Source organism: Saccopteryx leptura, chromosome 5 (genome assembly GCF_036850995.1).
Source record: "Saccopteryx leptura isolate mSacLep1 chromosome 5, mSacLep1_pri_phased_curated, whole genome shotgun sequence".
In the NCBI taxonomy this organism is placed as follows: Eukaryota; Metazoa; Chordata; class Mammalia; order Chiroptera; family Emballonuridae; genus Saccopteryx; species Saccopteryx leptura.
In genome coordinates this window covers 18,314,111-18,339,259 of record NC_089507.1, presented here as the reverse complement: position 1 = coordinate 18,339,259, position 25,149 = coordinate 18,314,111, and the positions used below count along the sequence as shown (strand labels likewise).

General features: G+C 38.1%; 1 protein-coding gene across 1 annotated transcript in view; it reads right to left on the bottom strand.

Moving 5' to 3' along the window:
• The window catches only part of STIM2 (stromal interaction molecule 2), a 167,082-nt gene that overhangs the window by 84,957 nt on the left and 56,976 nt on the right, over window positions 1–25,149 (bottom strand). Inside the window, exon 2 of the mRNA XM_066384998.1 lies at window positions 10,275–10,405. Coding sequence (XP_066241095.1) covers window positions 10,275–10,405 — 131 coding nt within the window. The remainder of the gene's footprint in view (window positions 1–10,274; window positions 10,406–25,149) is intronic.

Sequence of the window (25,149 nt, the reverse complement as noted above, 5' to 3'; positions counted from 1 at the left end):
CAAATACCTTTTAAGCTGGAAAAAGTGTATAAGAGAGGATTATCCTATCATTTTCTGTGGTTATACAAATGAATGAAATAAATTGGACTATTTAGAACTGAAAGCCACCTGACGAGGCGGTGGTGCAGTGGATAGAGCATCAGACTGGGATGCGGAGGACCCAGGTTCAAGACCCCGAGGTCGCAAGCTTGAGCACGAGCTTACCTGGTTTGAGTAGAGCTCACCAGCTTGGACCCAAGGTTGCTGGCTCGAGCAAGGGATTTCTTGGTCTGCTGTAGCCCCATGATCAAGGCACATATGAGAAAGCAATCAATGAAAAACTAAGGTGTCACAACAAAAAGCTAATGATTGATGCTTCTCATCTCTCTCTGTTCCTGTCTGTCTGTCCCTATCTATCCCTCTCTCTCTGTCTCTTTAAAAAAAAAAAAAAAAAAAAGAACTAAAACCCACAGCTCTGATATTAATGTCATTGAGTTCCAACTAAAATGAGAAAAGATAATTTCATTAGGCAGAAGTGACTGAAGAATTTAATATCTGATCTAAAAAGCATTAACAAATCACTGTTTAGTTTCCTGGCTAGAGAAAAACACTTTCAGTGACATTCATGAAGGATTAGAGAGGAATAACTTAGAGGTGATGATCTAGGCAAAAGATAATAAATACCTAGGATCAGCAAACTTTTTCATCTCATGGCACATATAAATTAATTACTAAAATTCTGCAGCCCACCAAAAAAATACTTTTTGCCAATCTGACAAAAAAAAAGTATTAATTTTATTCGTTCACACCAGACTGCTCTTGTCATCCTTTTATTTGACAATCTAAGGGAAAAGAGGTCAGTGCCCCCTGAGTAGTCAATTATTGTATATTTAAAAAACAGCACACTGATTGAAAATCACTGACCTATATTAAAATAGAGCAAGCAAATAACAAGAACAGAAAGTGAGAAAGAAAGCAGGAAGGGAGGGAGAGAGGGAGAGAGAGGGAGAGGGGAAGGGAGAGAGAGAGAGAGAGAGAGAGAGAAAGTGAGAAAGAGAGGAAGAGAGGGAGGGAGGGAGGGAAAGAGAGAGAGTGAGCGAGAGAGAGGAAGAGAGGAAGGGAGGGAGGGAGGAGAGAAAGAGAGAGAGAGAGGAAGAGAGGGAGGGAGGGAGGGGAGAAAGAGAGAGAGAGTGAGAGAGAGAAAAAGAGAGGGAGGGAGGGAGAGGGGGAGAGAAAGAGAAAGAGAAAGAGAAGGGAAGGGAGGGAGGGAGGGAAAGAAAGAGAGAAGAAGGGAAGGGAAGGGAAGGGAGGGAAAGAAAGGAAAAGAAAAGAAAAAAGAAAAGAAAAGAAAGAAAGAAAGAAAGAGAAAGACAGAGAGAGAGAGAGAGAGAGAGAGAGAGAAAGAAAGAAAGAAAGAAAGAAAGAAAGAAAGAAAGAAAGAAAGAAAGAAAGAAAGAAAGAAAGAAAGAAAGAAAGAGAAAGAAGACAGAAGATGGCAGCGGAGTAGGCGGACACATACACACCCAGCTCTCACCACCAACCTGGAATACAAATCGATTTAGGAAAAATTAGTGTGAAAAACAAACTCTGGACTACCAGAACAGCTCTCAAAAACCAAGGAGCAAAGAAGAAGCCACAACAAACCTGGTAGAGAACACCTGAATCTCCCCTGCTTACAGGAATGGATGGGGGGGTGAGGCTGAGAGCCCAGAGGGGATCTCACTCCAGGTAAAAGAGCAGAAAGTACTGCTCGCAGCAACTTGCCTGGTGACCGGGGAGCGAGATGTGTTGAAAGGACCAGTTTATCTCCCAAGTGGGAAGGAAAGAGAGAGAGACAGACTGTGAGGGGCTAAGGACTGCAGGAGACGACCTAAAAAAAAGCTGACTCATTCATGCTGGAGGCGGCCATAGCTGGGGGAGGGACTGATACTTCCCCACAAAACAGTACTGAATTGCTTCCAGAACAGAGATCTCCAGACATCTCTCCAGCTCCAATCAGCGCAACAAGACACAGCTGAAAACAAGAAGTGGGGAGGAGGGGCAGTAACTCAGGTCTCCATGGAGATCTGAGATACACCTCCCCCTACTGAAGCTGAGAAAACACCCTGCCTCCAGAGAGATTAGTTGGTGGAAGAGTCTCAGGTTACACCCATGGCATTCCTGGATACAGTTTCAAGGAAGCCCCCTGCTGCGATCAATAAACAAGACTATCACCTGTTAAGAAAACAAACAAATCAAGACTTCAAAACTGCCCACATCTGAAAGTGGATTACAAATAATAGCTGATACCAACCAAAGAAGACCTAGAAATAACACAACTGAAAACTGGAGGCAGACAACACCAAGCCTAGACTCAACCAGCTCTATAAAGAAAACACCCAAACACAGACATAACGAGAAGACAAAAAAATGCAATCCAAATGAAACTACAAGAGACACCTTCAGGAGATGAACTGAGTGATATGGAAATAATCAAACTTCCAGATGCAGAGTTCAAAATAATGATTGTAAGGATGCTTAGGGATCTTAGAACAATAGATGGTTGTTATGAACACCTAAATAAAGAAATAACAAGTATAAAAAAGAATCAGTTGGAGATGACAAATACAATATCAGAAATAAAGACCACAATGGAAGGAATTAAAAACAGGATAGATAGAGCTGAGGATCGAATCAGCGAGTTGGAGGACAACTGGAATGAAGGCGTGAAAGCAGAGAAGAAAAAAGAAAAGAGACTCAAAAAGTCTGAGAAAACTCTTAGAGAGCTCTGTGACAACATGAAGAGAAATAACATCCGCATCATAGGGGTTCCTGAAGAAGAAGAAAAAGAACAAGGGATAGAGACTTTGTTCAATTATATCATAGCAGAAAACTTCCCTAAATTAATGCAGGAGAAACTCTCACAAGTTCAAGAAGCACAGAGGACTCCATTAAAGAGAAACCCAAAGAAGCCTACACCAAGACACATCATAATTAAAATACCAAAGCTAAGCGATAAAGAGAAAATATTAAAAGCTGCAAGAGAAAAAAAAGCTATCACCTACAAAGGAGCCCCCATAAGGATGACATCCGACTTCTCAACAGAAACACTTGAGGCCAGAAGGGAACGGCAAGAAATATTCAAAGTAATGCAGAACAAGAACCTACAACCAAGACTACTTTATCCAGCAAGGCTATCGTTTAAAATCGAGGAGAAACAAAAAGCTTCCCAGACAAAAAACAACTCAAGGAATTCATTACAACTAAACCAATGCTGCAGGAAATGTTAAGGGGTCTGTTGTAAACAGATCAAAGTGGTAAAATAATATAGCAAAAAAGGAATGCAGCTTTAAAGAATAAAATGGCAATAAACAACTACATATCAATAACCTTAAATGTAAATGGATTAAATGATCCAATCAAAAGACATAGGGTAGCTGCATGGATAAGAAAACAGGACCCGTACATATGCTGTCTACAAGAGACACACCTTAAAACAAAAGATACACATAGATTGAAGGTAAAAGGATGGAAAAAAACATTTCATGCAAATGGAAATTAAAAAAAAGCTGGGGTAGCAATACTTATATCAGACAAATTGGACTTTAAAACAAAGAATATAGTAAGAGATAAAGAAGGCCACTACATAATGATAAAGGGAGTAATCCAACAGGAAGATATAACTATTATAAATATCTATGCACCTAATATAGGAGCACCTAAATATATAAAGCAGACTTTGATGGATTTTAAGGGCGAGATCAACAGCAATACTATAAGAGTAGGGGATTTCAATACCCCACTAACATCACTAGATAGATCCTCAAGAAAGAAAATTAACAAAGAAATAGCAGACTTATTGGACACACTAGATCAACTCGATTTAATAGATATCTTCAGAACCTTTCACCCTAAAGCAACAGAATATACATTCTTTTCAAGTGCTCATGGTACATTCTCTAGGATAGACCACATGTTAGGGCACAAAAGTGCTCTCCACAAATATAAGAAGATTGAAATCATATCAAGCACTTTCTCTGATCACAACGGCATGAAACTAGAAATGAACCACAACAGAAAAGCTCAAAAATTCTCAAACACATGGAAACTAAATAGCAGGTTGTTAAATAACGAATGGATTAAAAATGAGATCAAAGAAGAAATAAAAAAATTCCTAGAAACGAATGACAATGAGCATACAACAACTCAAAATTTATGGGACACAGCAAAAGCAGTACTGAGAGGGAAGTTCATAGCACTACAGGCACACTTTAAGAAGCTAGAAAAAGCTCAAATAAACAACTTAACCCTGCATCTAAAAGAAGTAGAAAAAGAACAGCAAGTAAAGCCCAAATGTAGTAGAAGGAAGGAAATAATAAAGATCAGAGCAGAAATAAATGACACAGAGGCTAAAGAAACAATACAGAGGATCAATGAAACTAGGAGCTGGTTTTTTGAAAGGGTAAACAAGATCGATGAACCTTTAACTGGACTTAATAAGAAAAAAAGAGTAAGGACTCAAATAAATAAAATTAGAAATGAGAGTGGAGAAATAACAACTGACACAACAGAAATACAAAATATTGTAAGAAAATACTATGAAGAACTGTATGCCAAAAAAATAGACAACCTAGATGAAATGGACAAATTCCTTAAAACATACAATCTTCCAAAAATCAACCTGGAAGAATCAGAAAACCTAAACAGACCGATTACACTAAATGAGATGGAAACAGTTATCTAAAAATTCCCAACAAAGAAAAGTCCGGGGTCTGATGGCTTCACAACTGAATTCTACCAAATATTCAAAGAAGAACTAACTCCTATCCTTCTCAAACTATTTCAAAAAATTCAAAAGGAAGGAAGACTTCCAAACTCCTTTTATGAGGCAAGTATAATTCTGATTCCAAAACCAAGCAAAGACAACACAAAGAAAGAAAATTATAGGCCAATATCTCTGATGAATATAGATGCTAACTAAAATCCTCAACAAAATATTGGCAAACCGGATCCAACAATATATGGAAAAAATCATATACCATGATCAAGTGGGATTTATTCTGGGGAGGCAAGGCTGGTACAATATTCGTAAATCAATCAATGTGATTCATCACATAAACAAAAAGAAGGAGAAAAACCATATGATAATTTCAATAGATGCAGAAAAAGCATTTGATAAAATCCAGCACCCATTCATGATCAAAACTCTCAGCAAAGTGGGAATACAGGGACCATACCTCAACATGATAAAAGCCATCTATGAAAAACCCACAGCCAACATCATACTCAATGGGCAAAAATTAAAAGCAATACCCTTAACATCAGGAACAAGGCAGGGGTGCCCCCTTTCACCACTCTTATTTAACATAGTCCTGGAAGTCCTACCACAGCAATCAGACAAAAAGAAGAAATAAAGGGCATTCAAGTTGGAAAAGAAGAAGTAAAACTATCATTACTTGCAGATGATATGATATTGTACATAGAAAACCGTAAAGTCTCAGTCAAAAAACTACTGGACCTGATAAATGAATTCAGCAAAGTGGCAGGATATAAAATCAATACTCAGAAATCAGAGGCATTTTTATATGCCAACAATGAACAGTCAGAAAGAGAAATTAAGGAAACAATCGCCTTCATAATTACAACCAAAAAAATAAAGTACCTAGGAGTAAACTTAACCAGAGACTAAAGACTTGTACTCGGAAAATTACAAAGCATTGATAAAAGAAATCAAGGAGGATACAAACAAGTGGAAGCATATATCGTGCTCATGGTTGGGAAGAATAAACATCATTAAAATGTCTATATTTCCCAAAGCAATCTATAAATTCAATGCAATACCAATTAAAATACCAATGACATACTTCAAAGATATAGATCACATATTCCAAAAATTTATATGGAACCAAAAAAAACACTAATAGCCTCAGCAATCTTAAAAAAGAAGAATAAAGTGGGAGGTATCACACTTCCTGATATCAAGTTATACTACAAGGCCACTGTACTCAAAACAGCCTGGTAGTGGCATAAGAACAGGCACATAGATCAATGGAACAGAACAGAGAACCCAGAAATAAACCCTCAACTCTATGGACAACTGATATTTAACAAAGGAGGTAAGGGCATACAATGGAGTAAAGACAGCCTCTTTAACAAATGGCGTTGGGAAAACTGGACAGCTACCTGCAAAAAAATGAAACTAGATCACCAGCTTACACCACTCACAAAAATAAACTCAAAATGGATAAAAGACTTAAATGTAGGCCGTGAAACCATAAGCATCTTAGAAGAAAACATAGAGTAAGCTCTCCGACATCTCTCGCAGCAATATATTTGCTGATTTATCTGCACGGGGAAGTGAAATAAAAGACAGGATAAACAAATGGGACTATAACAAACTAAAAAGCTTTTGCACAGCTAAAGACAATAAGCACAGAATAAAAAGACAAACTACACAATGGGAGAACATATTTGACAATATGTCTGATAAGGGGTTAATAACCAAAATTTATAAAGAACTTGTAAAACTCAACACCAGGAAGATAAACAATCCAATCAAAAAATGGGAAAAAGAAATGAATAGACACTTCTCCAAAGAGGACATACAGATGGCCAATAGGCATATGAAAAAATGCTCAACATCACTAATCATTAGAGAAATGCAAGTTAAAACCACAATGAGATATCACCTCACACCAGCCAGAATGGCGCTCATTAACAAAACAACACAGAATTACGTGCTGGAGAGGATGTGGAGAAAAGGGAACCCTCCTGCACTGCTGGTGGGAATGCAGACTGGTGCAGCCACTGTGGAAAACAGTATGGAGATTCCTCAAAAAACTGAAAATTGAACTGCCTTTTGACCCAGCTATCTCACTTTTAGGAATATACCCCAAGAACACCATAGAACGGTTCCAAAAGGAAAAATGCACCCCCATGTTTGTGGCAGCATTGTTCACAATAGCGAAGATCTGGAAACAGCCCACGTGTCTGTCAGAGGATGGGTGGATTAAAAAGCTTTGGTACATATATACTATGGAATACTACTCAGCCATAAGAAATGATGACATCAGATCATTTACAATGATCCAACATGGATGGACCTTGATAACATTATACAGAGTGAAATAAGTAAATCAGAAAAAACTAAGAACTATATGAATCCATACATAGATGGGACATAAAAATGAGACTCAGAGACATGAACAAGAATGTGATGGCAACAGGGGTGGGGGGGGTAGGGGGGAGGGGGGGGAGGGGGCAAGGAAGGAGAGAGGGGGTGGGGGAGGGGAGGGTCACAAAGAAAACCAGATAGAAGGTGACAGAAGACAATTTGACTTTGGGGGAGGGGTATACAGCACAATGAAATATCAAAATAATCTGGAGATGTTTTCTCTCAACATATGTACCCTGATTTATCAATGTCACTGCATTAAATTTAATAATAAAAAAATTAGGAAAAAAAAAGAAAGAAAAAAAGAGAGAGAGAGAGAGGGAGGGAGGGAGGAGGGAGGAAGGGAGGGGGGAGGGAGGAGGGAGGGAGGAGGGAGGGAGGGAGAGAGAAAGAAAGAAAATTTTAAGAATACAAGATTTTATTTGTAGCAGGTGTTGGGAAATGATAGCCTACTGCTTTTTTTTGCAAATAAAGTTTTACTGGGACACAGCCATGACCATTAGATATGTCTACGGCTGCCTGGTACTACAATGGGAGAGCTGAGTAATTACAACAGAGACGATATGACCCACAAAAATCTAAAATATTTAGTAGCTGGCCTGTATTCATTTCCTAGTGTTGCTATGTCAAAATACCACAGCAACCTAAATGGCCTAAAACAACAAAAATTTATTTTTGTTTTCTCATAGTTCTGCAGGCTACAAGTCTGAAATCCAGGTGTCAGCAGGGCCATACTCCCTCAAAGGTCCTAAAGAAAAAACCTGTTCCATGCCTTTCTCTTAGTTTGTGGTGTTACCAGCATTCCGTCCTTCCTTGACTTGTAGCTGCGTAACTCATTTCTGCCTCCATTGTCACATGGTGGTCTTCTCCCCTGTGTCTATGTCTCCACATGATGTTCTCCTCTCTTATAAGGACCAAATATATTGAATTAAGGACCCACACAACTCCAGTATGCCTCCATCCTAACTAAATATATCTAAAATAACCCTATTTCCAAATAAGGTCACATTCTGAGATAATGAGGATTAGGACTTCAAAATATGTTTCTGGAGGGTATACATTTCAACTTGTAACTCGGTCTTTGACAGAAAATGTCTGCCAATTCCTGATTTAGAAGAATAAGAATCGAGGGAAAGAGGTCCAGAAGCCATTCAACAGTGAGGGACTTCAAAGGGAACGATGGGATTTTGTTTTAGACCAGGGGTCAGGAACCTATGGCTGGCGAGCCAGATGTGGCTCTTTTGATGGCTGCATCTGGCTCACAGACAAATCTTTAATAAAAATAATAATGTTAAAAATATAAAACATTCTCATGTATTACAATCCATTATTTCCTACCGCTCATGTTCATGGCTGCAGGTGGCTAGAGCCAATTACAGCTGTCCTCCTGGACAACATCAGATTTTTATTGGATAACGAGTAACATTACACAGGTCATTGTATGGCTCTCACAGAATTACATTTTTATTTTTTTTTTGTATTTTTCTGAAGCTGGAAACGGGGAGAGACAGTCAGACAGACTCCCGCATGCGCCTGACCGGGATCCACCTGGCACGCCCACCAGGGGCGAGGCTCTGCCCACCAGGGGGCGATGCTCTGCCCCTCCGGGGCGTCACTCTGCCAGGACCAGAGCCACTCTAGCGCCTGGGGCAGAGGCCAAGGAGCCATCCCCAGCGCCCGGGCCATCTTTGCTCCAATGGAGCCTTGGCTGTGGGAGGGGAAGACAGAGACAGAGAGGAAGGAGGGGAGGGGGTGGAGAAGCAAATAGGCACTTCTCCTATGTGCCCTGGCCGGGAATCGAACCCGGGTCCCCCGCACGCCAGTCCGACGCTCTACCGCTTAGCCAACCGGCCAGGGCCAGAATTACATTTTAAAATATGTGGCATTCATGGCTCTCTCAGCCAAAAAGATTCCCGACCCCTATTTTAGACAAACTAAGTTGAAAGCAAACGTTAAGAGCCCTCATAAATGTCAGGAAGAAAGCAATACATGTACAGGAATCTGGACTAGCTCAGAGATGGAAGAATCAGAAGAAACCTAAAAATAAATGAGCATTCTCAAGGTAAATGCTTTATACAACAGGTCAAGAATTGATCGTAAGAAAATGTTGCTGTTAGATAAAAATACGATTAAAAAACAATATGATTAGAGGATGTCACTATTATATTAGATCACAGTATAGAAAATAATGTAATTTAGTTTCATACAATTAATTTAGAAGCATTTCAATAGTGACAAATACAACAAAGAGGTTGAAGAGGACTGAAATATAACCAAAGGATTTGGTTAGAATGAGACTAGAGCAGAATAAAGAGACCAACTTCGATGGAGAAACTAAGAAGGAACACCATATGAGGGAAGATGAGAATGCTTAAGAAATAAAGCATTATTTTCTTATACAGTGAATATGATAAATTATTCTATAGGCAGTGCCCCAAGAAACTACATCTCCTGGTATCCGTGCCCTTGTATAATCCTCTGCTACATGGACTTTGAGCTTAGCCAAAACCTGCTTTAGCCAATATGATATTAACAGGCACTGCAAACAGAGGCATGATAAGCACTTTCATGTGGGAACTTATTTTTTTGGAACACAACCATCTGGAAGCCAGCTGCCATACTGTAGGGAAGCTTGACCTAGACTCCTGAATGCTAAGAGGTCACATGAAGAGACACACTGAAGAGTAAGAGGTCATCTCAAATATTCCAGACCCAGCAGAGCTCCCAACTAAGTGGGACTGCCATAATGACCTCAGCCCACACCTAAAGGAACAGAAAAGATGCCCAGCTAAGACCAGACAACCCAGGAAATCAGATGAAACAATACTGTTGCTATTTTAAGCATTAAATTTTGTGGTGGTTTGTAAAGCAGCAATAGGTAAGTGATAGAGTCAGTACATATAAGATACATGTTTGAGAAATCCAGGAACATGAGAAGAAGGATTCTTATATATAGCTGGGAAAACTCAAAGCACACATGAGGAAAAGAAAAAAGAAAAACATGTAAATACACAGGGTAAAATTAGAAGGTAAAGAGGAAAGCAAAAGGTGTTGAAGGAGTTAAGTCATACGAGGAATAATGGGGAACTCTAAGGCTAAAACATTGTGTTATGAGTTCTCAGTGAAAAAGTTTTCTACCTACTTCATCACTTTCATCCACTTCAATTCCACCATCTTTGTCGTCATCCATTTGTTTGTGGATTGTTTGAAGAGCTTCCAGACTAAATCTGTCTTCCTCCGTGAAGCACGGCGGACTCAGTGCTATGCAGGGATCTGCAACAAACAGAAAGCCGTTACTGACCTGCCATCCCAAATGCAGCTTACACTTGGGGGGCATAATTTTTTAAAAACCTAACATTAAATTTCAGACGAAGTCCAAGAGGCTTTTTAAATTCTAGCAGAGTATTCTTCAAATCAAAAGTATAATATATGAAGACAATTGACTAAAAATAAATAATTCAACTTCATTGACTCTGGGCAACCACCACCAGGAGTTACACCAGGAGTGACTTCGAGTGGTCTCCATCCTTCTGCATTTTTAATCATTTTCCTCTTATGCAACTTACTAGATTTACCAATTATTCCCCACAAAAAAAGAAAAAACAGATGAGGTTTTCTCTTAAAAAAAGAAAAAGAAAACTAATAATCACAGAATACAACGTGGTTTGTTTTAGGGTTTTTTTTTTGTATAATCCAGTTTAATTAAAATGTAAGTCCTAGGAAAATATGACAAAGAATTCAAGAAAAGGAAATGTGGAATATTTACATGATTTTTAAACTTTTTTCATTTTTCTATTTAAGAGAGTCCAAGAGTTAACCCAGGTGACATCTTAAAATACATAACTTCTGGTCCTGGCCAGGTTACTCAGTGGACACGACAAGGTGGTGGGTTCAGCCCCAGTCAGAGCATATACAAGAAGCAACCAATGGGTGTACAATTAAGTGGGATGAGTCAATGCTTCTCTCTCTCTTAGCAATGAAAAAATAAAATAAAAATAAAATATGTAACTTCTTAAGAGTCTACAAGGGAAAAAAAGATTGAATTTTTTAAAAACTTGTTACTCATGTTTACTTTAATATGCATTTATTGGGTAAACCTCTTCCTATGAAAAATGTATGAATCCTCACATTGCTTTTCAAAAACTAACAATTCAGAGAGAATATGGAGTTTTTCATGGCTTAAAACCAGATTGATAAAAACCACCTCCTGTGGACTCAACAAGTAAACCAAAATGAAAAAGTACTGTCAAAGCTTCATTTACACCCAATCTGGCTGACCGGTATTCAGCAACCTACTTCTACCAGTTCACTAAAATAATATCCTTTTTAAATTTCATCAGAACTGGATGTACTTCTAGAAATAGTATGACCTTAAATTTAAAGTGATTATTAGCATAACAGGAGGGTTACTCTCTAAAATAAAGTTAGTAGATTAGATGCTTACTAAACAGACTTAATGCTTACTTATTAATATCTATTTCAGATATAAGAGCCTAAGAATATCTAACTCTGTGCTTAAGGGAAAGAAATGCAAGAAAAGAAGCCAGTACTAGAGACCAATTAATTATTTTATTTTCTAAAAAATAATGAAAACTGATATCACCTACATGTTCCAGTTATAACCCTTTTTGGTAATTTAACATTTTTAATTCCGAATCTAATTTTAATTTTGTTAGTCTTGGAAGGAAAAGAAATAGAAAAGACAACTCTATTAAAATGGAAAATACAATTTTAAGTTATGTGACATATGCATATATTTACATACAAATATTTAAAACTGATCAAGATTTGATAAACTGTAAGAACTTATAGGCAAATGGTTAATTATGATCCCTAACTCACAAAACAACCAGAACCCTGATAAGCATACAAATTTGAACTCATTTGCAGTAATTTTGCATAGATGTAAAATAAAAGATAAGTTCTTAGATTTCATAACAATCTATTATGTACAGAAGATCCCTTTTTTTTTTTTTTTTTTGTATTTTTCAGAAGTTAGAAGCAGGGAGGCAGGGGGAGGGGGAGGGACACAAAGAAAACTAGATAGAAGGTGACAGAGGACAATCTGACTTTGGGTGATGGGTATGCAACAGAATTGAATGACAAGATAACCTGGACATGTTTTCTTTGAATATATGTACCCTGATTTATTGATGTCACCCATTAAAATTAATAAAAATTTATTTATTAAAAAAAAAAGAAGCAGCAGCAGGGAGGCAGTCAAAAAGACTCCCACATGCGCCCAACTGGGATCCACCCGGCATGCCCACCAGGGGGCAATACTCTGCCCATATGGAGCCATTCTAGCACCTGAGGTGGAGGCCGTGGAGCCATCCTCAGTGCCTGGGCCAACTTTGCTCCAATGGAGCCTTGGCTACGGAAGGGGAAGAGAGAGACAGAGAGGAAGGAGAGAGGGAGGGGTGGAGAAGGAGGTGGATGCTTCTCCTGTGTGCCCTGACGGGAATCGAACCCGGAACTTCCACACACCAGGCCGATGCTCTACCACTGAGCCAACCAGCCAGGGCTTAAGATCCTATTTTTCAAACATACTTTATTTGCTAATAAACATACGAAATGAAAGTGTTATTGTAACAAGTATGTAAAGAAAGGTTCAGCATCAATCACTATGGTTAAATAGGCCTGCTATCAAACTCTCTAAAAGAAGTCAACAGTGAGGGTTGTATAAACCTTATAAAACTTCAAGAGAAAACTAGGAGAAACCTATGACCTGAAAAAAAATTCATGTAGAAATAAAATTGGTAATTTTTTTTTTTTGTATTTTTCTGAAGCTGGAAACGGGGAGAGACAGTCAGACAGTCTCCCGCATGCGCCCAATCGGGATCCACCCGGCACGCCCACCAGGGGGCGACGCTCTGCCCACCAGGGGGCGATGCTCTGCCCCTCCGGGGGGTCGCTCCATTGCCACCAGAGCCACTCTAGCGCCTGGGGCAGAGGCCAAGGAGCCATCCCCAGGCCCGGGCCATCCCTGCTCCAATGGAGACTCAGCTGCGGGAGGAGAAGAGAGAGACAGAGAGGAAGGAGGGGGGGAGGGGTGGAGAAGCAGATGGGCGCTTCTCCTGTGTGCCCTGGCCGGGAATCGAACCCGGGACTTCTGCATGCCAGGCCGACGCTCTACCACTGAGCCAACCGGCCAGGGCCGGTAATTTGTAATTAAATTAACTTACTTAATAAACACACCTTATTTAATAAAGCAAAGATTTAAATTTTTCAATTATATCAATTCTCAAATCATTCTTCTTAAGTGCTCATTTCATGTTGTACTTTATTAATATATAATTACGTTATGAATCATTTTGTCCACACAATTAAGCTTGTGAACAGGGCCAGGACCATATTCTTCCTTTTCTCAAATGTTCATAATATCCAGCACTGGGCACATTTGGAACCTGTGATAAATCAACTATTACACATTAGCTAAGGTTCTAGGCTTCCATACTGTGCAAACCAACAACAAGTATTAGAATAAAGTGACAAGAAGAGAATCCAGGACTCAAAAAAGTCCACATTCAAGTGAGAAAGAAGGTATGTGGACGATATATTGGGTTAGGTACCACTGAGAACATTAGTCATAGGATGTTATCTAATCCAAACTGGGAAAGAAAAGTCTAGCACTTCCTAAAGGTACCTTAGGGAGTTTTAAATGACCTAGAGTTGATGACACTGGGAAGAAGAGAGAAGCATGCCTGGAAGAAGTAACATTGTATGTTCAGTGGCATGAAAACAACACAGAATATTAAAAGAAATGCAACAGGTTAATATATACAGGGTACAGAGAACATGTAGAAAAGAGTCAAAAGATCAGGTAGGAGATTGATAAGAAGAGGCCAGGTCTCTAAAAGTGATTTTCCATACTAAGGAGCTTTGATTTTTAATCCTGAAGACTATATAAGAAGCCATAAAGGATTTCAAGGAGAGGACTGACATGACACAATCAGGTTCGTATGGAAAGATCATTCTGGTGACAGTATAAAATAGACAGGCTGGAGGCCAGACCTGGAGGCACAGCTGTCAGACATTGCTAGGATACCAGGGAAGCACTAATCTACAGCCACGCCTCAAGGAATGAAGGAGGCAAATGATGAACACTGCTCTAGGGCAGTGGTTCTCAACCTTTCTAATGCCGTGACCCCACAATACAGTTCCTCATGTTGCGGTGACCCCAAACCAAAAAATAATTTTGGTGGCTACTTCATAACTGTAATTTTGCTACAGTTATGATTCGGAATGTAAATACCTGATATGCATTATGTATTTTCCGATGGCTTTAGGCGACCCCATCGGGGTCACGACCCACAAGCTGAGAATCGCTGCTCTAGGGTTTGGTGTTTTGGCCAAGTTCAAGCAGCAGAAGGAAAGAAAAGACAGGAGTTGAGGCTATGGCAAGAGTAATTCATTTCTCCACAAAAAATTTCATTTTCTTGTGGTACAATTACTTAAGGTCTAGACATCTAATTTAGAATAGTTGGTAATTCTGAATTCTAATACATGATCTAAAGTCTTTCACATTTCTTTCTCAGTTGTTTCCCTTCTAGGTTAATTCAGCACAAGTGATTGTTTTAACTCAAGTTACTGACCTAATTTTTTTAAATATATGAATCATTATGAAAGTTCTGTGCCTATAGTGAGTCAGGTATAACGGTTCCAAAGACAATGGCTTCAATACCAAAATCGTTCTCCTTTGCCAACATCTCATAGACACCTTAACCAAAAAGGCACCAGTGTATAACGTGTACTCCATACCAGAACATGTTTCTCCTCTAAACAGATTTCACTTGTTCATTAAAATATGTTCTAGAGTGTCTGTAATGTACCAGGCCCTGTGCTTGATGTGGGGCACCCAATATGACAAGTCAGACAGATTTCTTCCCTTGTGTTAAATGCAACATGCTGTGATACATCGTTTTAGCATTATACTCAGCATTCCTGTATTTTCTATGGAGTAAGGCTAGCATTTCCCAATGAGAAAACAGGAATCAGCTGAACAAAACAGACTTAACCAAAGTCAGCAACCAACGCCAATGTTAAATTCACCTTGTTTTTCTCTAATCAAAGGCAGATGCTCAGTCTGATTCTGCAGAAATAGGCAAATGAATTAAAGTGACTTCACCTAATACAAAGCATCTACCACATTCCAGAAGCCAATGTCATTTTATGTACATAATTTAATCCATACAATCCAGTGTGAGGCACGTATTACCTCCATTATTCAGATGAGAAAATGAGACTCATAAGCAACAGGCTTAAAATTCTAATCCTAAAAATGACAGTACGGAAATCCAACCAAGTCTTTGAAACTCCAACTCAAGCTCAAGTATCAGTATAATAAACATAAATGTGTGTCACTGGTGTCAGAAAAGAATAACATCTTGCTATTGTACATAATACCAGGACCTGGGTGAGGAGAGCTAGAGAACCAAGCATAAATTTGTCCAGGGAAAGGGATCACTAGACACCTCAGAATGATATTCACAACCTAGAATACAAACCTACACTTGCTACGTATCTTTTCCTCTTGAGAACAATGTGTCTTCAACTTACACTTCCTTGAACAAACGTTTATGATAAGTATACCATGCCCACACAGACTGACCTAGTTGTTGAATGTTTAAATATATATAAATATTAGAAGCCAAGTAAAATAATTTCTGAATACAAGTTATTTTCCTAGTAAATACATAAATGCCACACTCTTGGTTAGAAACCAGGTATACAAAAAATAAAAACATAGTTTAATATGGCCAGTGTAAGGACAGATAAGTAATAAATATACAATGGTAGCAAAACTAAGAGAGTAGTCCTGTCTACATGCAAGAAAAGCTTACAGGAGGAAGCGATAGTTACATTGATTCTTGAACGATAAGTGTTCAAGAATCAGACACCAAGTGTCTGCTAGGAAGACACATTGCTCACAAAAATTAGGGGGTACTTTATCGCTTCATATTCATTTTGAAATATCCTCTAAGTTTTGTGAGAAGTATATGTATAAGCCAGAACATAAGCTGCTAATAGTTACGATATTAACAAAATAATGACAATAATTATTGAAGGGGTTCAAAACAAGCCTCCCTAAAACGTGTTACCTAGGCTTGTGGATTATTTTGAACTGAAGGTCACAGAGACCCTGTGGACTCACGAGAAATTTTTACCTCTCCCTTAAAGAATTTAAATTTGGGTCCCTGCCCCTAGTAACAGTTATCACCAGAAATAACTTTTTATGACCTATCTATAGGGCAGGGCAAACTTTTAATCACTAAACATGTGCTCTCCTTATTATCCTGACAATGACCCTCCTCTGAAGCCCGAAGGTGCCTTACTTCATCCTTAGCTCAGAATCTTATAGAACTCATTTTCCCTTCCTGTCTCTGCACTTCTCATAGATGTGGGTTTTAAATACATATATAATTGAATTTGGTTATTTGCTCTTGTTAATCTGTCTCATGTAGATTTATTAGAGCAGCCAAAAGAAACAATAAGGGTAAAGGAAAACTTCTTCTTCTCCTAGGCTATTATAGAATGTCTATAATATACCATATAAATATATATAAATTACATATTATTCATTTTACTTTGCCTATAAAGTAGGCATTATTATTCCCAATTGATTAGATTAAGAGAAAAATTGATATGAATGAGGGCCAATTATGAAGGAATCTAAAGATCAGCCTAAAGTGACAATAAAGGAGAAAAATATTACTAAATTTCTCACTGAAAGCCCCTGCTTACAGTTTCTCCTGTTTCCTCCCAAGTACACCTAAGCCTGGATAATTCCTTTCATTCCAACTCAAATGTGACTCCTCATAGACCATCCTACCTCCCTATCAAAAACAGCTTTCCTGCCTGACCAAGTGGTGGCACAGTGGCTACAGCGTCAACCTGGGAGACTGAGGGCCCAGGTTCAAAACCCCAAGGTCGTTGGCTTGAGCACAGGCTCATCTATCTGCCTTGAGCATGGCTCACCAGCTTGACTGGTGTCACCAGCTTGAGCATGGGATCATAGACATGACCCCATGGTCACTGGCTTGAGCCCAAAGGTTGCTGGCTTGAGCAACAAGGGGTCACTGGTGCGCCTGGAGTCCCCACACACACACACCCATCAAGGCACGTATGAGAAACAATAAACTAAAGTGCCCCAACTAAGAATTAATGCTTCTCATTTCTCTCCCTTCCTGTCTCTGTCTCTGCCTCACTTAAAAAAAGAAAAAGAAAGCCTTCCCTCTTACGCTCTACATGCTTTCTTTTTCCTCATAACACTTTATCCCAGCATACTGTATTATGTATTATTCATCTGCTTACTGCCCAATTTTCCCACAATAATGCAATCGTGAGATCACAGGCTTTGTTTTGATAATGCCTCTTTCCCAGGTGCAAGAACAGTGCCTGGCGCATAATAAATGCTCAAACAATATTTGCTTACTGAATTACTTATGTAATTAGCTTCTAATATAAATGTTTGGAAGACAAAAACTTTCCTAGAAATTACTTAGCTAGTTAGAAGAGTAAGATGTACAAACTGACAATAAAATTCCTCACTTCTTTACAGCACCAAAGTTAAATCTATGTAGTTAGTAAAGATCTAATAACATTATTCCTGATTAAAACTATTCAGTGGACCCCTAGAGCTTAAGGTATAAAGTCTATTTATTCATTGTCAAATATTACTGCTTAAGTATTTATTGAACAAAATATACAACATGTTTAGCAAAAATAACTGAGGGGAACTTTTAAAATATTTAAGACAGTCTTCCTCAAGTCTCTTATGCTCTAGCAGTAAAGATAAAACTTCATGAGGGCAAGGACTAAATCTGTCATATTGATTACTATAGATGATCACTAGTATTATACACACTGCTCACAAAAATTAGGAGATATTTTATCGCTTCATATTCATTTTGAAATATCCCATAATTCTTATGAGCACTATATTATACGTATATTATTACTACACATTACGACATCTAATAAGTAATTATGCATGATTTTCATATGCAAGTAATTGCATTTTGGGTGGCATCAAGTAAAAGAAACTTGATTTTAATTAGTGGGGTTCGAAAAAGCGAAGACAAAAATACAAAAAATAAAGAGCTCTGCGATCCACAAAAAGTGCTTTGGCTCGCCTACTGGTTCTCAATTGAGAGTGCTCCTTAGTGCCCCTCCCCTCTCCCTCCTGCTCACCTCTCCTCCCACTGCGTGGAGGGGTGTGGAGGCCAAGGATGTTCAGTAACTATAACAGATAGGCCAGTTCAACTCAACAAAGAACTGTCCTCTGCTATGCCACTAGTATTCCCAAAGGGAGGAAGAAAATACTAGCAAGTGAAAAAGGGAGGAGCAATAGGATGTGAATCTGGAAAGAGAGCCTGGGACCATCTACTGGGGAAAGGCAGTAAACCTCAGGAAGAGGAGTCTAAAAGTCACTAATGGTTTTTAAGTAGAACTGTAACAGAATGACAAAAGTTACAGAAATTCCAACTTATATTTTACGTAGTGCTTTCAAGTCAAAAATACTTTCCTATATAGTCAATTTTATTTTAACCTAGAGAAGAAATTATAATCTTGTATTACATGATTGTTCCCAACAAATGCCTATTCCTACTGTCCAGACAGAAAGTAACACAATATAAGATGTGATCGTAGCAGTGAGAATAGAAAGAAAAGGTCAACCTGAATGTAGAAAAATATGACTGATATTTCAAGCCTAAAAGTGTAGGTAAAACAAAAGTACATTTCTCTTTTATTGGTTGAGCCGGTCCAAACAACAGAGTTAGAAAACACGTCAAATGTGACTCCATTAAGCCTTCACTAGAGGAATAAATATGTATGCCATACTCTATATTTTGTCATCAATTAATATGTGTACAGTTATATGTACAAAATATGGTTCAGAAACCTAAGAAAATAAGAGTTTAAGAAATAAATGAAGCTAAAAAAGTAAATCTAGTCTTTAAAGCTAGTTTCCCTCCTACTAATTTCCCTCCTTTAAGGTCAGCAAATTTCATGCAGAAAAGAACAAGAAAGAAGGGGAGCCAGCTGACTGTTAATCACAAACCAATGACTGCGGCCCGTTAACAATGAGGAACATCATATACTGCCAAGAACGTGGCTTACCACACTGACAACTATTTATGAGTCTCATGATTAGGATTTTCTTAATTACTACCACTGAGAGAAATTTTCAAAATAAGTATCATTTGTATGTTGTACTTTCATTAATAGTTCAAGCATTTATAAAATCAAATATTCCAATTTGAATATTTTGAAAGTAAATTTTGTCTCAAATCTCCAGATATAATTCTTTGGTGTCAATATTCAACAAACCAACAATCCAGCTCAAAGTAAAAGTGTTCCTTTTTCTTCTGGCCTCCCCTTTAGGGCAGAGTCTGTACTATCTTATATTCCCAGTGTCTGGCACACCAACATCTAGTATATAGTAGGATCAATGAATGTTTCTCAAGAAAATCTAATAAGCAGATAATAAAGGCTGCTGCATATTTTTTAGAAAAAAAGTGAGTTTCAACCCATTATCTATTACATGGTCTGGTATGTAATATATACTCAAAATATGCTAGCATTTACTGAGAGCATGAGTATATTACATGCCAGACGAGTGAGAAAGGGAAAGTTGTAACTGGTATACACAATACTACACCTGAATGATGTAAAAATGCACGTAGAGGACTCTAGGCTCTCTAATATTTACTCAAACTTTTGAAAAGTTCAACTGTTAAAGGCAACAGACCTTACCAATAGAAGGCTATGAAACCACCCCAAAAGTATCTATTTATGGCATAAGTATTACAACCAACAAAAAAATGAAGGCCTTCACTTTGAAACCGCTTCTGACTGACAATAGCCTCTTTAAGGTCTGAATCATTTTAATCATTCTGCATAAAAAGTACCTATTAATTAGTCTGGACTCCTGAGAAAAAAAGTTTCCTCTGATAGTAGCTAAAAATTTCCCTAAAAAATTGCTAAGTTCAACTACACCTTCCAAATGTTTTAAATAGACCATCCAATACAAACTCAGGTCCCTTCTCATTTACCAGGGACATGTTTCAATTTACCATCTTCTAAATATTTCATTCCCACTTATTCCTCGCCCAAGCAAAGCATCATATACTTGCCACTTGAAAAAGTTCCTGCTGATCTCAAAGAACCTCATCAAAGGTAGAAGACAGAATAATGCATCTGCCTCATAACTATCAGATATGCAATTCATTTACCAATGCATTCCTCTGTCCAAAAAACATCCATACTTGTAAATTCATGGTTAACCAATATGTTCCTTTAATGTATGTAGACAGATGAGAAGGAATACTTATGTGGCTATATTTATCTCCATATTCACTGACAGCTGCCATTTTTTTCTATTGTTTTATATTATAAACTGCTAGAAATCAATGTTTATAACATTGTTACATCCGTCATATGTGGCAAAATACTGTTGACTAGGCACAAAAAAGTAAATACACTTTTTACTGGTACATAATTTAAGGTGCATAAATACACTTATTTATTGACTGCTGTTTTTCCAGGATGCTATAAAAACTTAACAGAAGAGAAAATTTTGGGCAGGTAGACACACAGAATTACAAAAGCAATTCCTAATTTCTCTGCAAAGATTTTACTGACATATACAGGCAAAAGAAACATGACCCAAATAATTAGAAATCAGGATTCTAATAATCCCAGCCTCCTCTGAGACAGTATATCATGCCACTAACATTTTCACTAGCAACATTATGTACACAGAATAGAATATTTTCCTTATTTTTATTTACTTATTTTATTATTAATTTATTTACTGATTTCAGTGACAGAGGAAGGGAGAGGGAGACAGGAACATCGATTTGTTCTTGTATGAGCCCCGACCGGGGATCAAACCGGCAACTTCTGTGCTTTGAGACAATGCTCTAACCAACTGAGCTATCTGGCCAGGGCTATTTTTATGTATTTTAAAGGAAATTATCTTCCTAGAATTTTTGTAAGTAGCCTCAGTAATATATCCAAAAGCAACAGAGAGAAACTGAAGGTGTCAGTAGAAACCTGCAAAAGGTCTTCAAGCACAAAAGCAGAATCAGACCCTGGCCAGTTGGCTTGCAGGGGTCTCCAAACTTTTTACACAGGAGGCCAGTTCACTGTCCCTCAGACCATTGGAGGGCTGCCAAATACAGTGGTCCTCTCACTGACCACCAATGAAAGAGGTGCCCCTTCCAGAAGTGCAGTGGGGGCTGGATAAATGGCCTCAGGGGGCCACATTGCGGCCCACGGGCCGTAGTTTGGGGACACCTGGTAGTGGAATGAGCATCAGCCCGGCATATGGTCGTCCCCGTTCAATTCCCAGTCAGGGCACACAGGAGAAGAGACCATCTGTTTCTCTCCCTCTTCCCTTTCCCTTCCCCTCCTGAAGCCAGGGGTACAACTGGTTCAAATGTTGGCCCCAGGCACTGAGGATATTTCATTGGTACGAGTGTCAGCCTCAAGGCACTAAAAATAGCTCAATTGATCAGAGTATCAATCCAAGACAGGGGTTAAAGGGTGGATCCTGACATGCAGGAATCTGTCACACTATCTCCCCTCCTCTCACGTAAAAAATAAAAAAGCAGAATCAGGTAAAGCATCTATTTAATAGTTTATGAGAGAACTGACCCTAACTCTTCTGAATATCATTAACTTCATTTTCCAATATAATCTTTTCTATCTATCCTTTTCACATGATTTTTTACACCATATAATTGTAATACCTATTTCTGCTTTAAAAATGTAAGTAAAAGTAAAGAGAGTTTAGAGTTACACAAGGTTACTGAAGATTCCTCCTATTTAGCAAATATTGTTTATAGCAAGTATGGTCAACTGAAACACTCCCCATAGTAATGTTATTTCTCTGAAATTATTCACTTCAGTTCTTCAGTAGTATTGATTTGTTGTCATCAACTTTGAGGAGTTCTCTCTCTCTAAGCATCATATTTAAAAGATAACACTAAAAGTAAAGAAACTATTTAATCAACCTATCAAACTATATACACACAACCTATCAAACTATATACACACAACCTATCAAACTATATACACACAAATCAAAATTGTCCTTCAAATTCAAAAAATTCTCCTTAGGAAGAAATTTATTTCAATAACTTTGTCACTGTCCAAAACTCAATGGCACTCATGACTTAATCAAAAGAACTACCCCAAAACATGTGTAATGTTTTTTGTATATTCTTAAAAATAGTATAATTTCTTCCAATAAGGGTGGATTTACAATTAGGAAATTAACTGGCAGAATAAAATTTCTGGTTCAAACAAAATATCACATCCAGTAAAGAAAAAGATTTTTCTCATGTGGTCCATAAAATTCCAATTCATTAACTCTAAAACTTTTATTTTTTTAGAATAAGCCATTAATACTTTAAATTATTTTAAATAATTTATTGATTAAAAAATCATTGTGTGATAATGTAAGTTTCTAGAGGAAAAGTATTAAAAATATAAAATTGGCCAATATATATATAACTATATATATCACTGAACTAGTCATTTAGAAGTTCAATACAAATATAAATTTTCATTAATTAATATACAATCTCTTTTACTTCATAAGTTTTCCAAAATATTTCTCAATCTGAACTAAAACCAATGTAAGTTATTAATTTAACTATGAGCTTTGTTCAGTGCTATATTCCTATTACCTAGAACACCACCTGGAACAAAGCAAGCAACCAGTAAGTATTTACTGAGTAAATGCATCAATATAGAAATTTAATGAATGGTCATAGATTAAGCTGACTTTCATTTATATTTGCAAAGCTTAATGATACCAGAAATCTTTCTCTTTTTACAAGAAACAATCAACAAAATATAACCATACCATCCAATGTGATCAAGTACCAAAGACTTAAAGTTGACAGCAACTCCATTCTGCCTCTTACACATCCCATCCAGCCTTGGGAAATCTGTTGGCTTTACCTTCAAAATCCATGGCCACTCATTATAATCATTCCCCTGCAAACATTTTCAGCTCCCTGGCCCTTCTCTCACTTCATTATACTAGGTCAGCAAAGCCATAATCCTGGTAAAAATCTAATTCTCCACCTACTTTGCACCTGCACCCATACACCTAAGCATGGCTGGTCATAATGCCTCAAAATCTGCCAGTCATACCATAATTCCCTGGTCTGTTCACTCTCCCTATTTCAAACCTTCTTGATCCTCAAGACTTAATAGTTCACTGAAAGAAAAAAAAAATAATCAGAAAAGAACTTTCATAAACTCTCATGACCTATTGAACTACCTTCCAGCGTCTACACCTCATGTTGCATCTCTGGCCTACAGCCACAAATGAATTAACCAACTTTCTATATTATTCATGAAATAAATAGCATCCCATTTAGTCCCTTAAGAGCACCATTCTAGAAATTCAACCCTAACATTTTGCTTTCAAGGGTCATTGCGATCAGAATGTACACAGGCTACTTTCCTCCCATCTTTTACAAAAAGGCAAACAGCCTAACCAGTGGTGGCACAGTGAACAGAGTGTCAACCTGGGAACCTGGAAACCTGGGATGCTGAGGTCCCAGGTTCAAGACCCCGAGTTTGCTGGCTTGAGCACAGGCTCACCAGCTTGACCGCAAGGTCGCCAGCTTGAGAGTGCAAACATTGACATGATCCCCTGGTTGCTGCCTTGAGCCCAAAGGTCACTGACTCAAAGCCCAAGGTCACTGACTTGAGTAAGGGGTCACTGGCTCAACTGAAGCCCCCTGACCAAGGTACATATGAGAAGTAATCAATGAACAACTAAAGTGACATAACTATGAGTTGATGCTTATCTCTTTCCCTTCCTCTCTGTCTCGCCAAAAAAAAAAAAAGACCAAAGAAAAGCAAATATACTCAACCTCGCTTCACTACTATCCCATTTCATTGCTCCATTTGCAAAACATCTCCTTGAAAACATTGCTAACTAACCATTCCCAATTTCTCTCTTCCCCTTCTCTCTTAAAATACACTCCAATCAGGCCTCTGCTCTCACTACTCCACTAACACTGCCTTGGTCAAAATCACCAGTAATTTCTATGTTACAAGGTCTAAACCAAAGCTGTGCTAAGAAGGCAAGCTAGAAGGGGGCAGATTACAAAAACACTTACAAGGTAAAGTTTACTAATTCCTAGAATTCCCCTTCAGTCCACTACAGTATGCAGCCTCCATTAAATGGAGGTGTAATCATTCAGGAAAAGATATTATTCATTTTCAAGCATAAAGATACCATATTTTTCGCTCCATAAGATGAACTTTTTCCCCAAAAAAGTGAAGGGGGAAATGCCCATGTGTCTTATGGAGTGAAAAATATGGTATTTTATTAAATTTTAACACACCATTTGGTCAGAATATTTTTTTTCTTATTTTCCTCCTTAAAACCCTAGGTGTGTCTTATGATCAGGTGCATCTTATGCAGTGAAAAATACAGTAACTAAAATTACAAAATACAAAGGAAAACGATATAGAAAAATACACCTATATATATAAACAAAATTTCTGATTAATTAGATACTAAAAAACAAATTTTTTTACCTCATTAACAATAGGACGACTATTCTTACAGATAATCCAAGAAAACTCCACCTACCACATGACAGATTGGAACACTGAAACAGCTCCCTTTCCAGCTCAGGATATGAGGAAAAGACAAGAAGCAGGGTGGCATCCAATAGGTAGAAATTTGCCTAGGAGAACATGTTGCCAAAAAGACTGACAATACTGTATTCTTCCGGCCTGCAGAACTCAATCAGAAATTTCTAAGAAATGATTTAGGATGATCCAGAATGGAATGAAAGAAGTCATTCATAGAACAGTGGTAGCCATTTTATTTATTTATTTAGTGCAAGTGCACGAGAGATAAAGACAGAGAGAGAGATAAGAAACATCAACTCGCCCTGGCCGGTTGGCTCAGCGGTAGAGCGTTGGCCTAGCGTGCGGAGGACCCGGGTTCAATTCCCGGCCAGGGCACACAG